Raw genomic sequence first — 22,554 nt, forward strand, 5'->3', positions numbered from 1 at the left:
TGCACAGGCAGCCCCAAAGTCCTCCTCAGCGCTTGTGTTTTCTCTCTACAAGTAAGAGGGCTCATGGAGCCTGAGACGAACAGAAAGCACTTTCACGTTGTGTTTTCTCTGAGACAGCATGGTCCATAAGAGCAGAAGTTGTAGGACAGGTCAGAGATGTTCCACGTGTAGCCACAATATATTCTCATTCTTCCTGGCTGTGAGGTATGCATAGAACCTTTCTTCCTTCTTTCCTCACCTCTCCCTCCCTCCCTATGTCCAGCTTTTTCTGCTTTGAATTTTGACCATTTTAAATGGTAGAAAACTCTCTTTGAAGTGAAAAAGAAAAAGGCAAGTTTGCATGCAAGCGTGCCTGGTTGTCCTGCGGTAGCCGGTATGTGGTTCTCCCTCCCTCTGGTGGGCAGGCGCTATGGCCCACTCCTTAGTAAGAGCGGGACAGAAAGCTTGCAGGTGTTTCCTGACTTTCTAATCAGGTACCTGCTGAAAGTCAGCCTTTTACTCCATTTGGGTAATTTCGTAAGATTACTTTTAAGTGTACCATATATGAAATATATCTAATATAATCTACATGAAATCTACCTAATATAATCTAAATAGGGTAAAACAATGAGATGTTTCAGCTCCTTAACACTAATTGAGGGTTTGTTTGTTTTTAAAAAAAGAACATACAGCATTTCCTCTATATACACAAATATTAAGCTGTTATTTTGTATGCACCTCTAAGTATGAGATTTGAGATTCTGTAATGATTTGAAGCGCATTTTGACTAATTTGTATTTTATTGAGTTTGAGTCAGTATTTTCTTTGGATACAATCTTGCGACTTACTTATGGCTGTTGCTTTACTTCTCTAAGAATAGTGGCTGTTTGGGTTCTCTCTTTGCAAGGGTCCCAAAGGCACAGTTTGTCCAGTCCTCAAACACTGACTGCCCTGCCATTCACCTTGGTCTGGAGGTAGAGTTACAGGGCTTGGTTGCCATCGTGCTCCATCACCATGTGCTTGTTATTCCCCTCCTGAAGAAGATGGAAGATACTGGTAGGTTGTAATTGCATTCCTCACTTCTTTTGGTTTGGAAATAAGGGACAAGTTTTACTTTCCAAAAAAAGTTGAAAATATTATTATCAGTAAAACACTTGTCCACAAAACCTAATGCAACTTCTGTTGAGAAATCTAGATCATTTTGTAACTGCATTATTTTGGAAGCATTTTAGATTAATAGAAGTTTTCTCAGTCATAAACCCAATTTTCCCTCTAGTGGGTCACTTCAGAATGTTGAGGCCAGTAGCTGTAGTTGAAGAAAGGCACAGGAGAGCCGGGTCAGACGTTCAAATCCAGGAACTAAGAAAGGTAAAGTAAGTACCTGCTTTGGAACTTGTAAAATTCTTTGTATTTTTGGAGCTGAAGCCAATTTATGAATATTCCTAATCCTCTGTCCTCTTCTGGTGACTTCTATCGTCTTTTCCCTTTTAACTTCATAATTTTCTTTTTTTAAATAAATTTTTATTTGTTTGTTTGTATTGGCTGCGTTGGGTCTTCGTTGCTGCACACGGGCTTTATCTAGTTGCTGTGAGCAGGGGCTACTCTGTTGTGGTGCTTGGGCTTCTCATTGCAGTGGCTTCTCTTGCTGCGGAGCACGAGCTCTAGGTGTGCGGGCTTCACTAGTTGTGGCTTGTGGGCTTAGTAGCTGTGGCTCACGGGCTCTAGAGCGTAGGCTCAGTAGTTGTGGTGCACGGGCTTAGTTGCTCCGTGGCATCATAATTTTCTTTAATTCTTTCTTTAGAGTGATATTTCATTATCCAAAGAGGATTCAGCCTCAGAAAATACCCCATCCTCCCGTGGTAAGAAAGTGAGTTTGCTTTTCCTACTGAACTTGTGTGGAGGGTCATGGTGGTGGTCACAGCACCTGAGCCTGCATTTGCGACACTTGGAACAGCTCAGATTGGAATTTTCCTTTTCCTTGGGGTCAATCGATGGAACATCTGAAGCATCAGGAGCTGGCTTTTGTGGTTACTTTTCTCACTGGGAAGTTCAGTGTATCCCCGACTAAGAACTGTTAGGCTGGCCTCTCTGGGAGTGGAGAATGTGTGTGCGGGAGGTTTACGGGAGGTTGACAGTGAGGCAAAACCATGTGCTCGTGGATGGTTCTGGAAGGAAGGGAGTGTGCCAGCATTGGTGAAGAGGATGCATACGTGGTACAGGATCCCGGCACCAGGAGCCTGGGGTCCTTGCGGTTTCCTTGAGGCTGTGACAGCGCTCAGATCAGTGTTAGCTCCCCCACCCCTCACAGAAAGGAAGCCAGAGAAGGAAAAAATGGGGGCAAGGTGGGAAGTTATTTTTTTAAAACTATTCTTCCTTCAGATTTTCACATTTTATTGCTAAGGTTGTAAGAACACTCCCCGACACACACACAACATGGTTTTTTAACCAAAAATACTGTCCACATCTAGAGTAATGAGAAAAGAAACAGATGTATTTTACTTAAAACCATGGCGAGGAGGTTTGGGTCCTGGTGGTTCAGTCTCTGCCTTGACACAGGTGCTCCAACCCCCTTGGCACTAACTTGGCCCGTTTCCGTCACTGGCATTTTAAGCTGCAGTGTTAGCGTAGAGAGCATGCCAAGGCAGAGTGCTATTTACAAGTCTGTAGGAATTGGGTGAACCTGGAAAGTGAAAGCTGAGCAGCACAGCTCCCTCTGTGGGGGCCGCATGTGGCAAGCACACCCTCTCCTCCAGTCTTCGCGCAGGTGACCCTGTTGTATGCGTGACATTTGAAGACATTAACCTGAGACAGAGCTAATACTTGAGGCCACCAGGTCTGTAGGCTCCAAAGCCTGTGCTGCCCTTGAACTGTAAGCAGGAAATCTCAAGCAGGACTTCAGGGTCCCCCACCGAAGCCAGGGTGGCAGACACAGCCTGGCTCAGGTGGGGCCAAGGGGATGGGTTCCTGGCCTGACACGTGGGAGAGGCCAAAGTCAGCACTTTGATTTGAAGGCATGCTTACTCTGTCTGCTAGTGTAGACTGCTAGAATATTTTGTGCTTCCAGATTCTGGTGGTAGTACCACAGTAAACTCTATAAATGCAAATGGCTTTGTAAACAGGTTAAGTCATATAGGAGCAGTATACTATACACAAGTGTGTGTAAATGTATATATACTGCTTCCTGGTAAAGCCTTTTGAAAGTCTGTATTGCAGTTAACACCATGCTGTGTTCAAATGACTAAGACTGTAGCTTTTGATTTTTTTAAAGTAAGGTGAATGAGGTTTACATTATTAGCACAAAAGCCCAAAGTCTGGACAGACACATGCCATCAAAACAATGAAATTTACAAATGCACAACTTTTACCTTTTTGGCTGTTATTTTTAAAACATGTATTTTAATTAGAATCCATTCAAAGCAAAACGTCAAAACAGTGTAACGAGAGAAATTATGATGTTTTAAGTAACAGGCTCGTTATAAACTGTTTTGTGCAAGTGTCATCATGGAGAGTCAGAAATAAGTGTTTGTTCCAAGGCCACTGTGAGTGGCTCTCTGAAGGATTCTGGAGGTTTCTTTCGAGCACACTGCTTTTCTAGATGTCCTCGAGGGTGCAGGGAGAGGGCTGCCTGAGTTGCTAGTCCGTCTTAGCTGTTGGCAGCTCTGCTGTTTCACAAACGATCCAATGAACAGAAGTTGGTCCAAGAAAGCCTGAGACTGGTGGGGTATGGGATCCGGTGCAGGCCCTGAAGTGCAGTGGGGGCTCCCCATGTACCAGGTGGGTCAGCAGGGAACCTATCGCCAGGGAGGGAGGTGTTGGCCTCTGTTATGTCCTGTGCTGAGTGTAGCCTGAGCAGAAAACAGTGGGTCCAGACCTTGGCGTCTCTCTCCCTGGCTGGCGGTGCCTCGGCTTTCGAGGGCCCACAGGGCCTCCTTGGCCTTTGGCACTTCAGCTCCAGCCTGATGGACAGCTCCTGGGTCACGGGCAGCCTCCAGGCCTATTGTCTGTTTTTGGCCTGGGGCTTCTTCTGAAGTCTTCAGAGCCTTCTCAGTGCACAGCCAGGGCTGTGGGAAGGGCTCCCACAGGCCCCCGACAGTGGAGATCAGTGTCCCGCCTCCTGTCCTGCAAGAGTGCAGTCTCTGGTTTCTCAGCGCCACACTGAGCCCCGCTGCCCAGATGGACACCAGTGGGCCCCCCCTGACCATCTCCTGCCTCCTTCAGAGCAGCTCCAAGTAACCTCCCTGCACCCAGACCCAGCCAACCAGGCGACCTCATATAGAAATGGGTTTACTGAACCCAATCCAGTAGGAATCAAGCCTGGAATCTCCTCTCCTTCTGTGACGAAAGTTTATACTGGTCTTACCTTCACTGAGGGATATAAGTTTGGGGAATATTCTTTAAAATTTCTCAAATATCTGCTGAATAAGAGATTATAGAATTTATTCAAGAGCATAATGTGGTTTATCAGTGACTATTTGCTGTTTTAATAGAAAGAAATCCTTTTCTTACAGCTGTTTTCCTCCTTATAGCTTTCTAATCCCCTTTCCAAAATTGTCTTAAAAAATTAATTCAGAATCTAAAATGGGTTTTATGGGAGCTCCTTGGCGGTCCAGTGGTTAGGACTTGGCGCTTTCACTGCCGTGGCCCAGGTTCAATCCCTGGTCAGGGAACTAAGATCCCACAAGCTGCGCGGTGTGGCCAAAAAAAACGTTTTATAACTAGAGTTTGGGGCCCATACAGTTATTTAAATGGTATTTTAAGATTTCAGTTTCCAAAGTTCATTTGTTTCCACAGTTCATTAGTAACATATAGAAATGCAAAAATATTTTATTTGTATTTCCTGTAACCAAGCTAAACTCACTTATTCTAGTAGTTTGGTAGGTTGTATGAAGTGTTTTTTTGTTTGTTTGTTTTGGGTTTTTTTTGCGGTACGCGGGCCTCTCACTGCTGTGGCCTCTCCCGCCACGGAGCACAGGCTCCGGACGTGCAGGCTCAGCAGCCACGGCCCACGGGCCCAGCCGCTCCGCGGCACACGGGATCCTCCCGGACCGGGGCACGAACCTGCGTCCCCTGCATCGGCAGGCGGACCCCCCAACCACTGCGCCACCAGGGAAGCCCTGTATGAAGTTTTATACATTCACAGTTAGGTAATCTGTGAATCCATATACTTACTTAGAGCTTAGAGATATCATTCTAATCTCTCAGTGAAGGAAACTTAGATTCCTTTTGCTCCATCATCACGAACTGAAAACCTCTGATGCCAATGACCTTATTAGCCTCTGAGGGTGTCTGCTGAACAATTCTCTTTAGAAGTCTTGCTCACGTTTTGGGCTGAGTTGACTCAGTTTGTCTGTGACAGCTTCCAGAAGCCTGAAGGTGACACCTCAACTCAGGTGACGATCCCTGAGTGTTCTGTGTAGAACCCAGAACTGTATGATGTGATCTGCCGGGGTTTATAGCAAATATAATGATTTCTGAAAAGTCAGAGTGAGTAAGAACTGAATGGGACGGTTACCTGGGGAACCGTAAGAACCGTTTCTGAGACGGGTTTTTAAATGCAAGTAGTTTCCCCCCCCCCCAACATATGCTTTGTCTGTGAAATATTTTTTTAAAAAAACAGGAGACGTGTATCAGTGATCTTTTTTAATGATTTTGAGCTGTGGTTCGAACACAGCATTAAGAACAAGCAGAAGAGGCTGATTTCATAACACACAGCACTTAGAGCAACATCTTCCTTTAAAAGTCCGGATTGCGGTTACAGACCTTGGGTCTAAGAACTACATCCCCTCGCTCAGTTAAAGAGGCAGATACATGACAGCTGGAAATCTTTCTCTGTGTATAAGTGGGAATTATGTTGAACAGTAAGCACAAATGTCTGTTTAAAAAAAAGACTTTAACAACTTCAGATTATTATAGATCACGTGAACAACTGTTGAAAAGTTCAGATAAAGTTGTACTTTTTCATTATAAAGCAGCCTAGTGAAAATTAAGTGAATTAAATGCTATGAATAGTATTGTACATATTTAAAAATAGCTTTTACACCAGAAAGTGATTTTTGAAAGCCATGAAATGAAGAATAGCAATATACCAGCAAGCACATTAAGATGAACCAGTATAATTAACAGTAAAGTTTAAGCCTCTATTAGTCCTGTAGAAAAGCCATGACGTGGTAACAAATTTAGTGCCTTTGAGTCCAGAACGTCCTCAGATGACACTCCTGCTTAGCAGTCCTCCCAAGAGATGAAGCCTGGGGGAGTTTTTCTAACAGGGAGGAGCCTCCACCCTTGACCTGAACCACCAGGGCCACTGCCATTGGCAGTGAGCAGACAGCGGGGGCAGTGGGTACAGAAAACACAGATCCCCATCTTCTTGTGGCCTTGCAAAGCACAGTCAAAGAAGGGCTGACCTCTGGTCCATTAGCATCAAGAGTTGCAGAGGTGTTTTCAGTTTAAGGATAATCAGTAATTGTTTTGTGAAGGACAAGAGTATGACTCCGTCGTGATTCTCAAAATCAAAACATACACCACGGAACAAATAAAAAACAAGGAATTATTAGAATTTACATCCTCTGATGACAGAATAAACTGGAAATAGGGATCAGGTGGGCAGAATTTCACGAAACTGGATGGCACTGGGAAGGATGCCCACACCCACGATTTCATCCACGGTTTTGTGTTTTTTTTGGGGGGGTTCGCGGGCCTCTCTCACTGTTGTGGCCTCTCCCGTTGCGGAGCACAGGCTGTGGACGCACAGGCTCAGCTGCTCTGTGGCATGTGGGATCTTCCCGGACCGGGGCATGAACCCGTGTCCCCTGCATCGGCAGGTGGACCCTCAACCACTGCACCACCAGGGAAGCCCCTCATCCATGGTTTTAATGAACATTGTCATAGGCTCTTCATTTTTCTATTTTCAATATTAGAATATCTGAAGATAAATGCAGAGGTCACCGTCAGACACTAAAGACAGAGCTGTAAGCAGATGCTGAGTCAGGGGGTGTGACATGGTCCCTGGTCAGTGGCAAAGCCTAGTTTGTTTCTGGGGTCGTAATCACCAGGAGACACCAAAAGGAAGGGACAGGACATGAGAATTCACTCGGCTGGCTGATTGCCAATCTGCTAATTATAACCCATAACAAATCTTTCTGAGACTGGGGTCTTCTCAAGTGGACTGGTTTGTCCTAAGTTATTTTTCCTGCAAATGCTACTGTTCATTCATTGGTTCCACAGCTTCCGTTTGTCAAAAAGGCACAGAAAGACAGATGGTCACAAATGCGTCTGGACTGCACAGTCCTCTGCTGCACGCTAATGTGCTCACTCTGACCTAAGTTTTGCAATTTCAGTGAAAAGTGCACTCTTCACTGGGTTTGCCCTCTTCATTCTACAACATGAAACAGAATATTTTTTCATAAAGCAAGTTGAAAGATCCACATTTTTTTCTGATTATAGCTAATACTGGTCCAACTGAACATTATCGAAGGGATTAAAATAAGCATCTGGTGGCTCCAAAAGGCTGTGGTATTTTAAAAAATTATTTAAGTGTTTTCACAGCAAAGATGCAACTCTGATTGCTGTACATATGTTGTTCATAGGCTGTGCTTGCCTGTTCAGACTTGTTTCCCTTGTGTTATAATACTGATATTTATTAATAAACTACATAGACTTTTATCTGTATGCATCCATTCGCACATTTCCTTATAAAAGAGGACAAAGCACATAGGCATTCACAAATTCTATGCCATTTCTCTTAAAATTGGTATCTATACCTTACATTGCAGTATTAACAAAGTTTTGTTCTACCCATTGGGTAGGATTATGTGCGTAATATAGTCAAGTTATATACAGCACCTTACAAATGAACGCCTGACAGACACTGAAAGCACCATTGTGAGTGAGGCACAACAAAGGGGGCTGGGTTCCTGCATCTGCAGAAGTTAGAACATGAAACATCTTGGCTGCTTAAAAACTACTGCCACGCTGAGCTCTATGAAAGGACGTGGATCTTCACCATCTGCATCTCTGTACAGCTCTCACCCCAGCACCTCACACACACTGAAGACAGCGCTGCTCACAAGGTGTCCCTCCCTGCACACCAGCCTGAAGGCAGGAGCAGCAAGTGGCCGTCTAACCCTGGCCGTGAACATAAACTTGAACTGTGCAAGATGCAGCACTTGGGGAGTAAAATAAGCTAAAGCTGAAATCCTGATTCCTGTGGAATTCGCACAATTCAGGTGAGCTACTGGGACCCACTTGTGGTCAGGGTGAGAGCAGGTCTTTCATCTGCTTTTGTTGGGCCCCTTTAGACACAGCGTCCTTACACTGGGGGGGACTTGCCAATGCATCTCCATTTCGCCAAGGCCAAGGTGACCGTGCAGAAGGGGAGCCTGGTCCCTGCTTCTCCACCAAGGTGCGGGGTGGGGGTGGGGGGCTGTCACCGCAAGGCCCCGCGCCCAGCACAACTATCTTTCCTAGTTTTTCCTTCACAGACACTGCTCAGCTCTGGAAATTTTAAGAAAAATGAACCGTACACTAACATGTTGCTGTTCTAAGCAGCAGACCTCAAGCAGCAGCCTTGGCACAGCAAACACAAGGCTTGGGGAACAGCCCCTAGCCTCTGCCTCACAGCCAGGCCAGTGTGGGAGCCTGGTGGCCAGCAGCAAATGGAAGCTGCTTTGGAGGGGCTCGTGGACCTGGACAGTCTCTGCAAGGACTCTCTGGACAGAAGAGCAGGTGGAGGTAAGATCCAGGCCCAACTGTCAGGATGCAGCCACTGGTTCTGAGGAGGGCGGGGATTTGAATGGATTCTCCCAGATCTGAGCTGCTTTTGAAAAGTGCTTGCCTTTGAGCCCTTCTTATTCTTATGATGATAAAATACAGGTGAAGAGGGGGATAATTTGAAGCTAGAGACACGCTTATCTGAGTACAGGTCCCTATGCTGGGGTAGAAGGCCCCCCGCTTCCTGCTGGCCCCTGTGTCCTCCTCTCCCAGCTGCAATTAGTGGACTTAAGTGTCATCCTCATGACAAACCTTCCCAAGTTTTGCACATTTTCCTCTGCTGTCTGAGCTGTGTGTCCATGTGTATTTGTGGTATGGAGGACAGAGGGTATATGCTTGTCAAGCTTTTTTAACACTGAATTTTGGTCCCAGATAGAACGTCGTGTTGGGTTGGCCAAAAAGTTCGTTCAGGTTTTTCTGTAACATGGAAAAACCTGAACGAACTTTTTGGCCAGCGCAATAAATGCACAATTTCTTCAGCAAAATCTCTTTTGTAGTAAAGGACAACCTTAGTGTCTGAGGAACACTAGGCTTGCTGAAAAAGCCAACAGACACATGAGTGTTCCTATAAGTGGGACTCAAGGTGCCTGGGGTTCATATCCAGGGAGTCGCTAAGACGATGGAGCCCAGCTCCCCACCCACTGCTCACTGATCCCCTAACCCTCTGGTTTCTAACCTGGACCCTTAGGCCCCACTGATCAAGCTGCAGCTTCACAGTCACGCCTCTTTCCACACCATGTCAGCCACAACCTTCGAAAAAGCAGAGGTCTAAATTACCTTTTTCCTGTGTTGAAGGGAAATTGACTATTAATTCAATTTATGACCTTGGCTTTTAAACTAATTCATTACAGAGCCCCAGCCTCAGAGACCATTCAGGTCATGGTTTGATATGTCTGCCTCATTAAATAACTATTTACATTAGAGGCAATTATCTAATAGGGTGGCCAAAAGGGAGCAGTCTCGGTTTTGAAGAACAATTAAAGTTATTTGAATTAAATAATTGTTTTACCAGTACTGTGAACATCTGCAAAATGTTCAGGTGCTTGCAAAGTGACTAAGGAATTTATAAGTTTCTAAGCATAACTCACCATTTTGAGCTAGAACTACTGGGTGTGTTCACCCACTCTACCAGAAGTGCAGGTGAGGTTTGGAATGATGACACCATCAGCCAACCTCCTCATTCTGCACCTAAGGGGGAACGCCTGACCGATAATCTGCCCGAAGATGGGGAGGACAGGCAGTTTCCCACCTTCACCAGCAACACAAGGGGAAACCTCACGCCACGCAGAGTCCCAGCCTCCTTTAAGCACAGGCTTGAGGTCGAGGCCATCTGATAACGGTGGGTGGGTGGGTGTCCTCTGGTCAGGCCCCCAGGACTCTGCCCGTCCCAGAGCTCCTGCCATGGCCCTCAGCGTGCACACTGCTCAACAGGGTCTGAAGCATGAGTGACAATTGTTGACCACCATCTTCTTTTAAGAGATTGACTACTTGTGTGGATGTTACTGTGTGAAATGGATGAAGATTCCAGTTCTCCAAACAAAACCCAGGGACCTACCAACCAAGAGGAGCCTTGGAAAGGAGCAGCAGAAAGCAGTTTGAGAGCTTTCTGCCAGCAGCACGAGGGCACCTCACCGGGCAGCCACCTCCGAGACCACAACAGCAGACACCCGGAACTGCAGGTCAGGGTCCCAAGTCATCCCTCCAGCCCTCGGTCCCTGTGAGAGCAGGCAGGGGCTGCACAGAAGCACCCCATCTGGGTGCAGCAAAGGCAGGTGCTTCTGTGAAGGAAGTTACTTTAGGTGAGAATGAATGTTACAATAATTAAGGTTAGTTTTCTAGTTGATTTTAGCTGCAAGTTGTGCTTTTTACCCTGTGCTCTGAGTTGCTCCCCGCCCAGTTCTGGCCTCCACTGCAGAGGCTTAGTGACCCCTGGGAGCGCATCTGGTTCTGAGCACTGCATTCCTCCCGGGTGCTGGTCCGCATACTTGGCCACATGGGTCCCTTCCTCAGTCCCAGGGGCTTCTACACAGTATCTGCAGCCAGTGTCACGCACATAACAGGGCGGTGGGCTGCACAGAAGCGACTGCTGAGTCTTGTTGACCAGCCATCCAGGCCTGAACTCCACTATCCAGGGAAGGAGAGACCGCAGGAACACACTGAAGTCATGTGTTTCAACAGTATAAAAATAGCCACCTTGCATTTTAAACAATTTATTGCATAAAATAGTGTATTATCTGAGTATATTTCATGCTACAGTGAAAAAAATCTAAATTACCACAGAAACTGCACTGCTGGAGGGCCAGGGCAGCACTGCGTGGTGTGTAAATGCAGGTGTAAAACACGCAGCCTGAGGCTGGAGGGACTCAACACACCAGGGATGCAGGAGTTTCCTCTGCTCCATCCAGAGTCTCCAGGTGCCTCAGTGACGCATTCACTGCTGTGTGGTGACTTTCTTGGTGAATGTAAGTAAGTGGTGTACGTTAGGCTACCTCCCCTAACACCCTTTCCTGCATGATTATGGGGGAGATGATTATGGGGCCTAATTTTAATCCACAGGTGAAAAGACAACATACAGAACTTCGAGTAAAGCTTCCTCATTATCTTAAACATGAAGATAGTGCAACTTTTAAAACACAGCATCACAACACTGATTAACCCCTTGCATTCATCTGACTTCTCCACTTTATACCTTGGCACACAAAACAGGAATTTAGAATCATATTTTTAAAATAAAAAAGAAGTTCCACAGTTTAGGGGTGGGAAGCAAACTGGCGATTCTTCCCCATAATGTATAACAACATTTTCCTCTGTATTCAGTTAATTGTAAAACAGGCCATTCTGGCCTCTTCCCCTGCTGCGTCTGCTTTCATAGTCAAGTCAGATGCCTCTGTGGGTTTTATTTCATAATGTCTTCAAAGCACCCCTTTGTGTTCTCATGCCCACCCTTTGCCAAAACCTGCCCTTTCCTATCAATCACTGCCCCAGATGAACACCGTTTGCGGCCAGACTGGAGGAGGTTTGTACTATTTCAGCCTGCGTGCGGCTCCTGTGGAAGGAATCATTGTTTTACTGAACTTTCTGTGCTGGGGACGGAGGAGCAGTGCCACCGCCTCCCTCCTCCTTTCTTAAGTCAGGTATGCACGCAGGTCAGATGAGGTTCCCGGGCTTCCTGTCCTTGCCCTGAACGGGCAGCTTGGTGCCCCCCAGGGCCGTCCCGCTGGAGTGGCAGTCTGCTCCCCCTGTGCGTGCTGTGCTGGGGGTGGAAGAGAGTGGCACCCAGGCAGTGGCCCATCACCTCGCTGTAGGCCGGGGGTGGCCCCTCCATCCTCCTGTTACTGCTGCAGGTGCTGGCACTTATGCCTGAATTGCTGCTGGGTGGGCGTGGGCCCCCGCTGTAGACGGACACGTCTATCAAATCGCTGTCAAATATGGTTCGGTTGGGTGGGGCCCTCACAGACTCTCGGTTGAGTTCCATCTGCTGTTCGGGGTCCCGGAGCTGCAGGGTGCAGGGCCCCTGGTAAGGAGGCGGCTCCTCCCCGTCCGACAGGGAGATGGTGGGGGGAAGGTCGATCTCGTGCTGCACGTAGGGGTAGGTGGGCTGGAAGCGGCTGAACCGATCCCTCTGGAGAAAGGTTGGGGCAGTCCCCCCATTCCTGGACCGCGGTGCGTACATGATCTGCAGGGAAAAGAGCAACACCTGGGAGATGTTCTTGGCACAGTGATGACCACGGACGTGATGGCAGCAAGGAAATTCACGTCTGTTCTCACCCATCTGAAAACTTTTCCCCCCAAAACACATGTAAAGGCTATTCCAGAAAAACAGGTTTTTCGTTCCTAATGACTTTACATCACTCACCTTGCCAAACCCAGGACGGTTCAGCAACGGATAATTGCGGTTACCTGAAAATGTAGGTTTAATGGAGTTATTGTGTACATTTCCCACTGGTCAAGGAGAACACAGGAGCCCCCCCACCCCCACCCCGGCCTGCCCACCATGTGACCTTCTCTGGGCCCGGCTCCTGTGATTCAGAGGAGTATAGAGGGTGAAGAATTTTCATTGTAAATGTAAGTTGTAACTTCACAGGATGGTACTTGGAGCAGGTACAAGACATTGGGTCAATTTATGAGTTATTTATAGGAGCTGTTGCCCTATCAATTACTTAAAAATATGAAACAAGTGACTTTCTTTCTGGATAAAAGTTTCCTGTAGTTATTTTTAGCAACTGACATGAAAACTATTTTATATTCCAAAGTAAGTATAATTATACTTTTTTCCCCCCAAAAGAATCCAGGTACTCTCTTGCATAGCTTCTCATCTATTCCACCATCTCACTTTCTTCTAGGGGAAGGACATATGTATATAAAGATATACATCCATCTGTCAACTTCTCTCACTTAAAGGCAAAAAATGTTATTTTTACAATCATACTGTTAAACTGGGAGATGGGGTGAATCAAGCGGTGATGTTTATAAGCTACACCGACAGCCACCACCTCATTATCAGCAGCCTAAGGCATCAAGTGAAGATCCTGGATTCTCGACCTGTTTTCCGGAAGGAGCTCTGGCCAGGCACAAAGAATCCTTGGGAGAGTCTAGGGAAGACCCCTCCCGCACCTCTTAAACCAAGTTACAGGCACAGGCCTTGATCTTCATCTGTGCTGACACGTTCAACCCTTCCACCAATTTTGTTCATCCCCCTCTATGCATCTCCTGCCACCCACACCCCACCTGTGTCCAACCCCTTACCTCCGAGGTGGGCCGAGGTCCAGATCTGTCTGAAGGCCACAGGCGCCCTTCCTGGTTGGGGGGTGGGGGACATCACAGGAAGATCATTAGTTTCATGCAGCAGCACCCAAAGCCAAGGGATCACACTCAGCTGAGCGCAGGCTGTTTAACACCCGGAACCACAAAGCCCCAGCCTTTTGTTACCTGCACCCCCAGAGGAGTCGTGGCCACAGGAAAGCCAAACAGTTCGGGTCTCCCCACAGTAGCCTTGAATGGCGTGCCCATCTACACCGCTGGCTTTCAGACTGAGTTTCCCAAACCTAAGAGCCCTCTGTGCCTCTTCTTATGAATTGATTCCTCAGTACAAATGCTCACGAGGAGTGTGGAACCTGACATCTAGTTGCTTAGTAATCTTTCAAAAATGTTTGGCCAGGGACTTTGCTGGCGGTGCAGTGGTTAAGACTCCATGCTCCCATTGCAGGGGGCCTGGGTTCAATGCCTGGTCAGGGAACTAGATCCCACACGCATGCCACAGCTCACAGTTCGCATGCCGCAGCTAAGGAGCTGACGAGCCACAACTAAGGCCCAGCGCAACCAAAAAAAAAAAAAAAAAAAAAAGCCAGACCAGCAAGGTGATGAGCAAACAGTAGGCATGATTAAGGATCACTTCTAACACCATAAACTTGTCTACAGAGCATTTCAGTGTGGTATCCCTTTTGAACCCCCATTGTAGGCTATAGCAGGGTCTGCGGGGCTTTTGTGACTACTAAGAGAAGAACGGGGTGGTGGGTAGAGAAGTGCCTGTATTTTTGGATTCCCAGGAATGTGCACATACGACCTCCTGCCATCATGGCCTCCTGTGACCTGAAAGTGCCCACCGGTGGACTTGGGAGGTCAAACAGCCCCAGGTCTTAAGAAGTGAAAGCGACCTCCCCTGCTCCTTGCAGGCAGGCATCCACCACGGCCCCCCTCGCCGTGAGCAGGTGGCATCCCTAGATCTGACTATACAACTATGTAACGGCAACAGAGTGGCTCTAACCAGGTGTCCGAGCCCTAGGCAGTGCTCCTTTGCGTCAAGGGCGATGTCACTCCCGCGTTGAGAACAGCACAGAGCATCCTCCACTGTTCCTAAGAATTCCACCCTTGGCAACAGCAGATTAAAGCACAGGGCACAGCCTGACAATCAGATATCACAGCACCAAATGAAGTGGGCAGGAAGGGATCCAGAAGACGGGTAGTAGCACGTTTTCTGAAAACGGCAATAACTATTCTCAATGGCTTTATTTTCCCAGAAATTAGCAAAACTGGAAAAGTGCCTAAAAGAGATCCACACCAAGCCTTGCACAAGTGGAATGTTGTGGTTCTGCAGGGACCCCCTCCTCTTCAGGGGCCATCGTCACGGGACGGGTCTGCACCACCACAGCCTCCGCAGGGCACGCACCCGCTCCTCGGCCGCCGCCCCTACTGCTCACTCAGCTGCTCGCTGGCGGCTGCCTTGAGCTCAGGCTTCGCAGGGGAGGCCATGAGGTTGGCCTCTTCTGGTGCACCAGAAACAGCCCGGCGAGACCAGGGCCCAGCCACCCCACCACCCTTCGCAGGAAGCCGGGTCCTCTGACCACGACGGAATAAGCTGGGAAATAAGATAGCAGCTCACAGAGTTTTGAGCAACAGGAACAAAATCTTGCTAGTATCGCTATTGCGGGCCCATACACACTGCGTCTTTCGTAGCTGTTTGCTTGTGAGAACTGTTCCCTCATGCCGCATTGCGTCCACAGAGCACCTCCGGCGCCCTTGCGTTCCTGGTGGCCCTGAAGACACCCCTGTGGGTGCCCCGGGGAGCATGGCCACCAAGATCCAGGCCCACGAAAGCCTTGGGCCACCCTGAGGGGCTCTAGTGAATCTGCATCTTCTGAAAAAGGGACACAGGACAACTCCGGATCTCACAGGCTTGAAGATGTGCATTTTCAGGTTCCTTTACCCTCAAGGAATCTGCATTGTATTTTCCCCCTTCTGAATGGTAAACAGCCACGTGGCCAGAAAATTTTCCCATAAGTTGAATCTGCCTGACACTAAAACGTCTGCATTAAAGATAAAAAAATCACGTGCTCTTCCAAGTGCTTGTCTTTATGATCCCAACGATCCAGATGTGTCGTCTGCAGACCTGGAATACAATGACTGGAGTTTTTCCTTTTAAATCTGTTTGGCACTTTCTGTGGGCTGGGTGGTGAGTGGAAAATCAAAATTGTCTTTTCTAAAGTTGTGGTAAATTATACATAACATTTACTATTTTAATCATTTGAAAGCATACAGTTCTGTGGCATTAAGTATATCCTCGTTGCCACGCACCCATCACCCCCATCCATCTCCAGAATTTGTCTTCTTCCCAAACTGAAAACGCTGTACTCACTGAACACTAACACCCCATTCCTTCCTCCCCTCATCCCCTGGTGACCACCATTCTACCTTCTGTCTCTATGAATCTGACTATTCTAGGAACCTTGTCTAAGTGGAATCATACAATACTGTCCTTATTTCACTGAGCATAATGTCTTTAAGATTCATCCATGTTGCAGCCTGTGGCAGCATCTCATTCCGTTTTAAGGCTAATATACTCCATTTCAGGTACATACCATATTTTGTTATTCATAGATATCTTGGTGGTTTCCCCTTTTTGGCTGTCATGAATAATGCTGCTATGAACAGGGGTGTATAAATATCTCTTTGAATCTCTGCTTTTCATTCTTTTGAGGATACACCCAGAAGTAGAATTTCTGGATCATACGGTAATTCTATGTTTAATTTGGGGTTGGGGGGAACCACTACTGTTTTCCATAGCAGTGGTACCATTTCGGTTCTAATTTCATCACATCCTTGCCAACACTGGTTATTTTCTGGTTTTTTGCTAATAGTCACTCCAGTGGGTGTGATGTGGCATCTCACTATGGTTTTTTTAAATAATTAATTTTTGGCTGAGTTGGGTCTTTGTTGCTAAGCGCGGGCTTTCTCTAGTTGTGGCGGGCGGGGGCTACTCTTCGTTGCGGTTTGCGGGCTTCTCACTGTGGTGGCTTCTCTTGTTGCGGAGCATGGGCTCTAAGCACGTGGGCTTCAGTAGTTGTGGCTCACGGGCTCCAGAGTGCAGGCTGAGTAGTTGTGGTGGACGGGCTTAGTTGCTCCACGGCATGTGGGATCTTCCCGGCCCAGGGCTCGAACCCGTGTCCCCTGCATTGGCAGGTGGATTCTTAACCACAGTGCCACCAGGGAAGCCCCTCTCACTATGGTTTTGATTTGTGTATGATTAGTGTATTAAGTCAGGGTTCTCCAGAGAAACAGAACCAATAGGAGATTGATTGATTGATTATAGGAATTGGCTGCCTGTTTCTGGAGGCAGAGAAGTCCCACAATCTGCTCTGCGCAAGATGGAGACCCAGAAAAGCCAGTGGTATAATTCAGTCCAAATACGAAGGGCTGAGAACTGTGGGGGGGGGTGTCCACTGGTATGTCTTGGACTCTGAAGATCCAAAAACCAGGAGCTCTGATGTCCAAAGGCAGGAGAAAATCGACATCCCAGCTCAAGAAAAGAGAGAAAGAAAGAACTTGCCCTTCCTCCATTTTTTTTTTTTTTTTTTTTTTTTTACTCAGGCCCTCAAGGGGTTGGATCATGCTCACCCACATTGGTGAGGGCAGATTTTCTTCACTCCGTCTACTGAGTCAAATGGTAATCTCTTCCGGAATTACTCCCATAGACACATTGCTTAGCTCAGTCAAGTTGACACATAAAATTAACCATCACAATTAGTGATCTGAGCTCTTCTCATGTGCTTATTGGCCATCTGTATATCTTCCTTGGAGAAATACCTACTCAGGTCCTTTGCCTATTTTAAAATTAGGTTCACTTATTTTGTTGCTGAGTTGTAAATGTTCTTTATATTTTTTGGATATTAATCCCTTATCAGATACCTGATTTGCAAATATTTTCTCCCATTCTATGAGTTGCCTTTTCACTCTCTTGATAGTGTCCTTTGACAAATTTAAGTTTTTAATTTTTGAAGTCCAGTTTACCTATTTTTTTCTTTGGTTGCTTGTGCTTTTAGTGTCAGATCCAAGATATCATTGCCAAATCCAATGTCATGAATCTTTTGCTCTATTGTTTAAGAGTTTAATAGTTTTAGTTCTTACATTTAGGTTTTGATACATTTTGAATTAATTTTTTGCATATTGTAGCAGATAAGGGTTCAATGTCATCATTTTGTAGTGAATATCCAGTTTTCCCAACACCATTTTTTAAAAGATTGTCCTTTTTCCTTGAATGGTCTTGGCACCCTTGTTGAAAATCATTTGACCATACATCGGAGAGTTTATTTCTGGGCTCTCTATTCTATCCTGTTGGTCTAAATGTTTGTCTTTATGCTGGCACTACACTGTTTTGTTATTGTAGCTTTGTAGTAAATTTTGAAATCAAGACGTGTGAAACATCCAACTTTGTTATTCTTTTTCAATATTATTTTGGCTGTAGGTGGGGATGGGGGTTCCTTGTGATAGCACATGAATTTTAGGATGGGCTTTTCTATTTCTGCAGAAAAACATCATTGGGATTTTGACAGGGATTACACTGATTTTGTAGATTGCTTTGGGTAGTACTGACATCTTAACAGGATCAAGTCTTCAGGTCCATGAACACAAGATGTCTTCCATTTATTTGTGTCTAATTTCTTTCAGCAACGCTGTATAGTTGTCAGTGTACAAACCCTTCATATCCTTGGTTAAGTTTACTCCTGAGTATTTTATTCTATTTGATACTATTGTAAATTGAACTGTTTTCTTAATTTCTTTTTGGATTGATCATTGTAAGTGTAAAGAAATGCAACTGATTTTAGGGGGCTGACTTTGTGTCCTGCAACTTTGCTGAATTTATTAGTTCTAGTGGAGCTTTTTGTGTGTTTATTAGTTAATTGGAATGTTTAGGATTTTGTACACATAAGATCATGTCATCTACAAAGAGAGATAATTTTACTTTTTTTCCTTTCTAACTGAATACCTTTTCTTGCCTTGTTGCTCTAGCTAAAACTTATAATAAATACTATGTTAGACAGAAGTGGTGAAAGCATGCCTGCATCCTTGCCTTTTTCCTGATCTGAGAGGGAAAGCTTTCAGTCTTTCACCATTGAGTATGATGTTCGCTGTGGGCTTTTCATAGATGACCTTTATTATGTTGAGGTAGTTTCTTTTTATCTTAGTTTGTTGAATGTTTTTATTATGAAAGCGTGTTGAATTCTGTCAGATACTTTTTCTGCATCGATGAGATGATCATGTAGTTTTTTTCCTTTCATTCTGTTAATGAGGTGCATTACATTGATTGATTTCATAATGTGGAACCATCCTTGTATTCCAGGAATAAACCCCACTTGGTCATGGTGTATAATCCTTTTATTATGCTGCTGAATTCAGTTTACTAGTATTTTGTTGAGGATTTTTGCATCAGTATTCATATGGGATATTGGTCTTTGGTTTTTCTTTTCCTGTTATGTCTTTGTCTGGGGCTTTGGTATTGGAGTAATGCTGGCCTCATAAAATGAGTTAGAAGGTGTTCCATCCTTTTCAATTTTGGGGAAAAATCTGAAAAGGACTGGTGTCAGTTCTTTAAATGTTTTGTAGAATTCACCAGTGAAGTCATCTAGTCTAGGAATTTTCTTTGTTGGGAGGTTTTTGATTATTGATTCAATCTCCTTACTAGTTACAGATCTATTCATATTTTCTATTTCTTCATGAGTTGGTCTTAGTAGTGTGTGTTTCTAGGAATCTTTCCATTTCATCTGGGTTATTCAATTTGTTGATATACAATTGCTCATAGTACTCTTATAATCTTTATTTCTGTATCTCTTAGATCTTTTTCCACCCAAAGGATACAATGCTTAGAGCGTTGAAAGAGAGTCATCTGTGACCATGACTCACGGGCTTCTGCTGTGAGCTGCGGCTGAAGCCTGCTTGCTGCCTTGGGTCCTTGGGCACCACATGTGAGAGCACCCCATGCTCTGAACTTTCTTGGTTTAGCTCTTAGCTGCTAAACTCTCCTTTCCACACACAAAGGACCGCAGGGATCATCAGATTTGGGGAGTGGAAAGACCCAATATAGTGTTTTTCAAACTGTGAGCTGCAGCCTCTTAGAGAGCTGGAAAATCAATTTAGGTGGGTCACAGCCAGCATTCCAGAGATAAAACAGACAGAAAACATCTTGAGTACATTTTAAGTACTGTTTGGTGAAAGTTCTGCCTCAGTTGCATGTGAATATTGTGGATTGTGATGTAAAATGTGTTTCCTACACATTTGGTCAGAGGGGTCAGAAACAATCTGAAAGGTCTCTGATCTAAGCCAGTTCTCCCTCATTTTGGATGGAAGGAAACTGAAGCCCAAGGAGGGTGTACGACTCACTGGAGGTGACATGGTCAGTTTGTGTAAAGCAAGGCCATTGCTGGATATTCTGGCTTCTACCCAAGGGTTCCTCCCAGAGAATGAACATATCATATGGCCTCAAATATTTGAAAATCGATTTTACTCCCTTTCCCAGGGTGAATTTCAAAGCATAGGTAAAAATGATGTTTGGATATTCAGCAACATCTTTGCCTTCTGATAAAATCACTTTTCTCTTGTTTGTTCCCTTTTCCCAGGCAACCTCTCCACCATCCAGATGCTTTAGTAGTTCTCACTTTTCCACCCTTGACAGCAGTAACAGCTTAGATGCCAATGACTCTTCTCTCCAGCATTTCCCCTTTATCCTCCTTGGGATTCCATCATCAGACTTCTCAAGACTATTTCCCTCCCAACTCTACTCAATCTAGGGCACGTCCCTTAAGAGAAAGACAAATCAAGAAGGAAGTTCTGCTGGGAAGAAAAGAAAGGGAATCCTTTATATTTCCACAACAATCAATAGCTCAGGGAGGCCCACAGGCCCCTAAGAGCAAGCAGAAAAGGAGGAATGTGATGCCTCCGGGGGTTGGTGGTGGGGGAGAGTGAGCAATCAGGCTTCAAGAGAAAGCAGCCTGGAATCAGAAAGCTCAGGGCAACGTGGAACCACACACTGTGAGCCTCCTTTCACGCGTGAGGGGCACAAGCCAAGTGCCTTCCCCGCGGTCTCGGAGTTGGTAGGGGAGTAACAGAGCCGGATCCCAGCTTCCTCCCATGCAGTCTCTGACGGTCCTGTACACCTCCCCAGCAAGGGCCTCTCAGAATTAGGGTAATTTAGAGAGCCATTTTTTCCCCCCAGAACAAACCACACCAGTTTTTAAGGACTAAGTAAAAACAAAACAAACTTTACCATTAGATTATTAATGCTAATGCCTATTTAGAAGGTTACTAAAAATTGTTTATGAAATTTTTTATCAATTTTATTAAAAAATCTGATTTTAGCATACCTTTGTCACAATACCAGCTGTGTTCAAATGCGTTACCTTGGGAATCTACAGATTACAGATGCTCAGAATGTTATTGAAACTGTCTTCAGCATCAGTTTATGTGAGCATAGTGTGTCTTTTAATTGCAAAAGTAATGCATGAACATATCCTCATCACAAGAGCCTTAACAACACAGACCAGGCCCTCTGTCCACCTCCCCCTTCTTGGGTCCTTCCTGGCCTTTCTCTGCACCATCAGCTTGCAGCGTAAACATCAGCCTTACTAATGGTCACACTTGACTTTGCACCAAAATTGTATCAGTAACTTGATGAGCTACATCTAAATGGATTTTGGCTGGTACCAAAAATCAAACCCAGCCTCAGAGAACAAAGTAAAAAAAGGAAGGCTTGCCAACATTGAGAATTTTTTTAAAATGTCTCTTGAAAATTTTACTAAAAATGACCTGTAAGCTTTGAAGGTAATTTAAAAACTCTTCTGAGCACCATCAACAGCAGAAGGATGATCTAAGTTACTAGCTTTAAAGATCTCAGAGATTCTGCTGTGTAACAGCTATGGCCCAGGATCCTTATCCAATTTTCGCCAGCAACTTGGCCTCCTTTCTCTTACTTGAAGGAGACATTCTCATTTCAAGCTGTTAAAATTGTTTATCTTCTAATGCTTCAAGGGTAAAACCTTTTAAATGGCCAGTCTGCAAACGCCCTGCTCCTGCTGAGACAAACAGGAGGTAGACAGTAGGATCCCATGCTTGATGCTTAAAGGAGGCCTGACCTGCTGCCCGTGGCCTCTGGACACTTGGAAATGCTCATGAAACAAGGTGGGCAGCAACCCCCCCAGTCTCACAGTGCAGCAAGAATCCACCTGCTCGCAGGGAGCCTGCGCCCTGGACCAGCCGATGCTACACTCAGACTGTCACAGACTCGCCTGCTCCACCTGCATTATCAGGCAGGCCCTCAGCTCATTTTTTGCGCCTTCCTGAAAATGGTTCCTTCCTATCGTTTTAGAAATGCTTTCCTAACACAGGCTGAAGTAGGTAGAAATGAGACTAGGCAGGTGCGCAGTTGCCGGGCTCTCAGCCACAGTGGGAGTGAGCTGTGTGGGGCCCCAGGACACACCTGCACGGAACTGCCGGCCCTGGTTCGCAAGGCGTCCGGGCCAGTGGAGAGGAGCCCAGGCCCCGTCAGAGAGGAGGGCCCTGCTCCGAGCGCGGGACTGGTCAGCAGGCCCGGGACACACTGTCCTGTGACCCAGACTCACCTCACCTGGCCGAACCACTCATCTCATAGGAATGATCTTTACTTCCACAAAGAAGTTTCCCCATTTTTCGGAAGCCAGTGGCCCCCTTGGTCCATCTGTTTTCACCTTTGTGGTAGAGGCATGAATGCAGAAGAATGTTTGCTCCAAAAACAATCACCTCTGTGCAAACCGGCCCACCTCTGAGGCCCGTGCAGGGGCTGGGACCACAGCGGAAGGTGAGCACAGGCTGCTTGGCAGCCCTGGCCTGGGGGAGCCAAGCGGGAATACAGGCCAGTGTGGCTGATATGCTCACTTTTCAAGGAAAGATGTAAATTTCTATTTTTACGTGAAATCTCCCAGTTTTTTCAAGTTGGATCAAGTTTTGTCAAAACACCCTGCGGGGGGAACCACACACACACTGGCCACACCCTCGCCCAGGTCT

At 46.0% G+C, this 22,554-nt stretch overlaps 1 protein-coding gene and 2 long non-coding RNA genes across 4 annotated transcripts in view; 2 read left to right on the forward strand and 1 right to left on the reverse strand.

Annotated features, from left to right (window-relative positions):
• The first annotated feature begins 746 nt into the window (after window positions 1–746).
• On the forward strand, window positions 747–2,828 carry LOC309831149. Its single transcript, XR_014297560.1, has 3 exons — window positions 747–1,035; window positions 1,256–1,352; window positions 1,781–2,828. It is a non-coding gene; the product is annotated as an uncharacterized lncRNA (long non-coding RNA).
• Window positions 2,829–4,520: 1,692 nt separating this feature from the next.
• On the forward strand, window positions 4,521–11,123 carry LOC309831148. 2 transcript variants are annotated; one of them, XR_014297559.1, is made up of 4 exons: window positions 4,521–8,204; window positions 8,460–8,709; window positions 10,226–10,427; window positions 11,029–11,123. It is a non-coding gene; the product is annotated as an uncharacterized lncRNA (long non-coding RNA). The 2 variants fall into 2 exon arrangements; XR_014297558.1 differs by having other exon boundaries at window positions 4,521–8,709.
• Window positions 11,124–11,876: 753 nt separating this feature from the next.
• The window catches only part of LDLRAD4 (low density lipoprotein receptor class A domain containing 4), a 251,550-nt gene continuing 240,872 nt past the window's right edge, over window positions 11,877–22,554 (reverse strand). Inside the window, 3 exon segments of the mRNA XM_082668133.1 lie at window positions 11,877–11,958; window positions 11,960–12,424; window positions 13,495–13,545. Of these exon segments, the coding sequence (XP_082524259.1) occupies window positions 11,896–11,958; window positions 11,960–12,424; window positions 13,495–13,545 (579 nt within the window). The 3' untranslated portion in view covers window positions 11,877–11,895.

Source organism: Grampus griseus (genome assembly GCF_964374135.1).
Source record: "Grampus griseus genome assembly, chromosome: 12".
Lineage (NCBI taxonomy): Eukaryota > Metazoa > Chordata > Mammalia > Artiodactyla > Delphinidae > Grampus > Grampus griseus.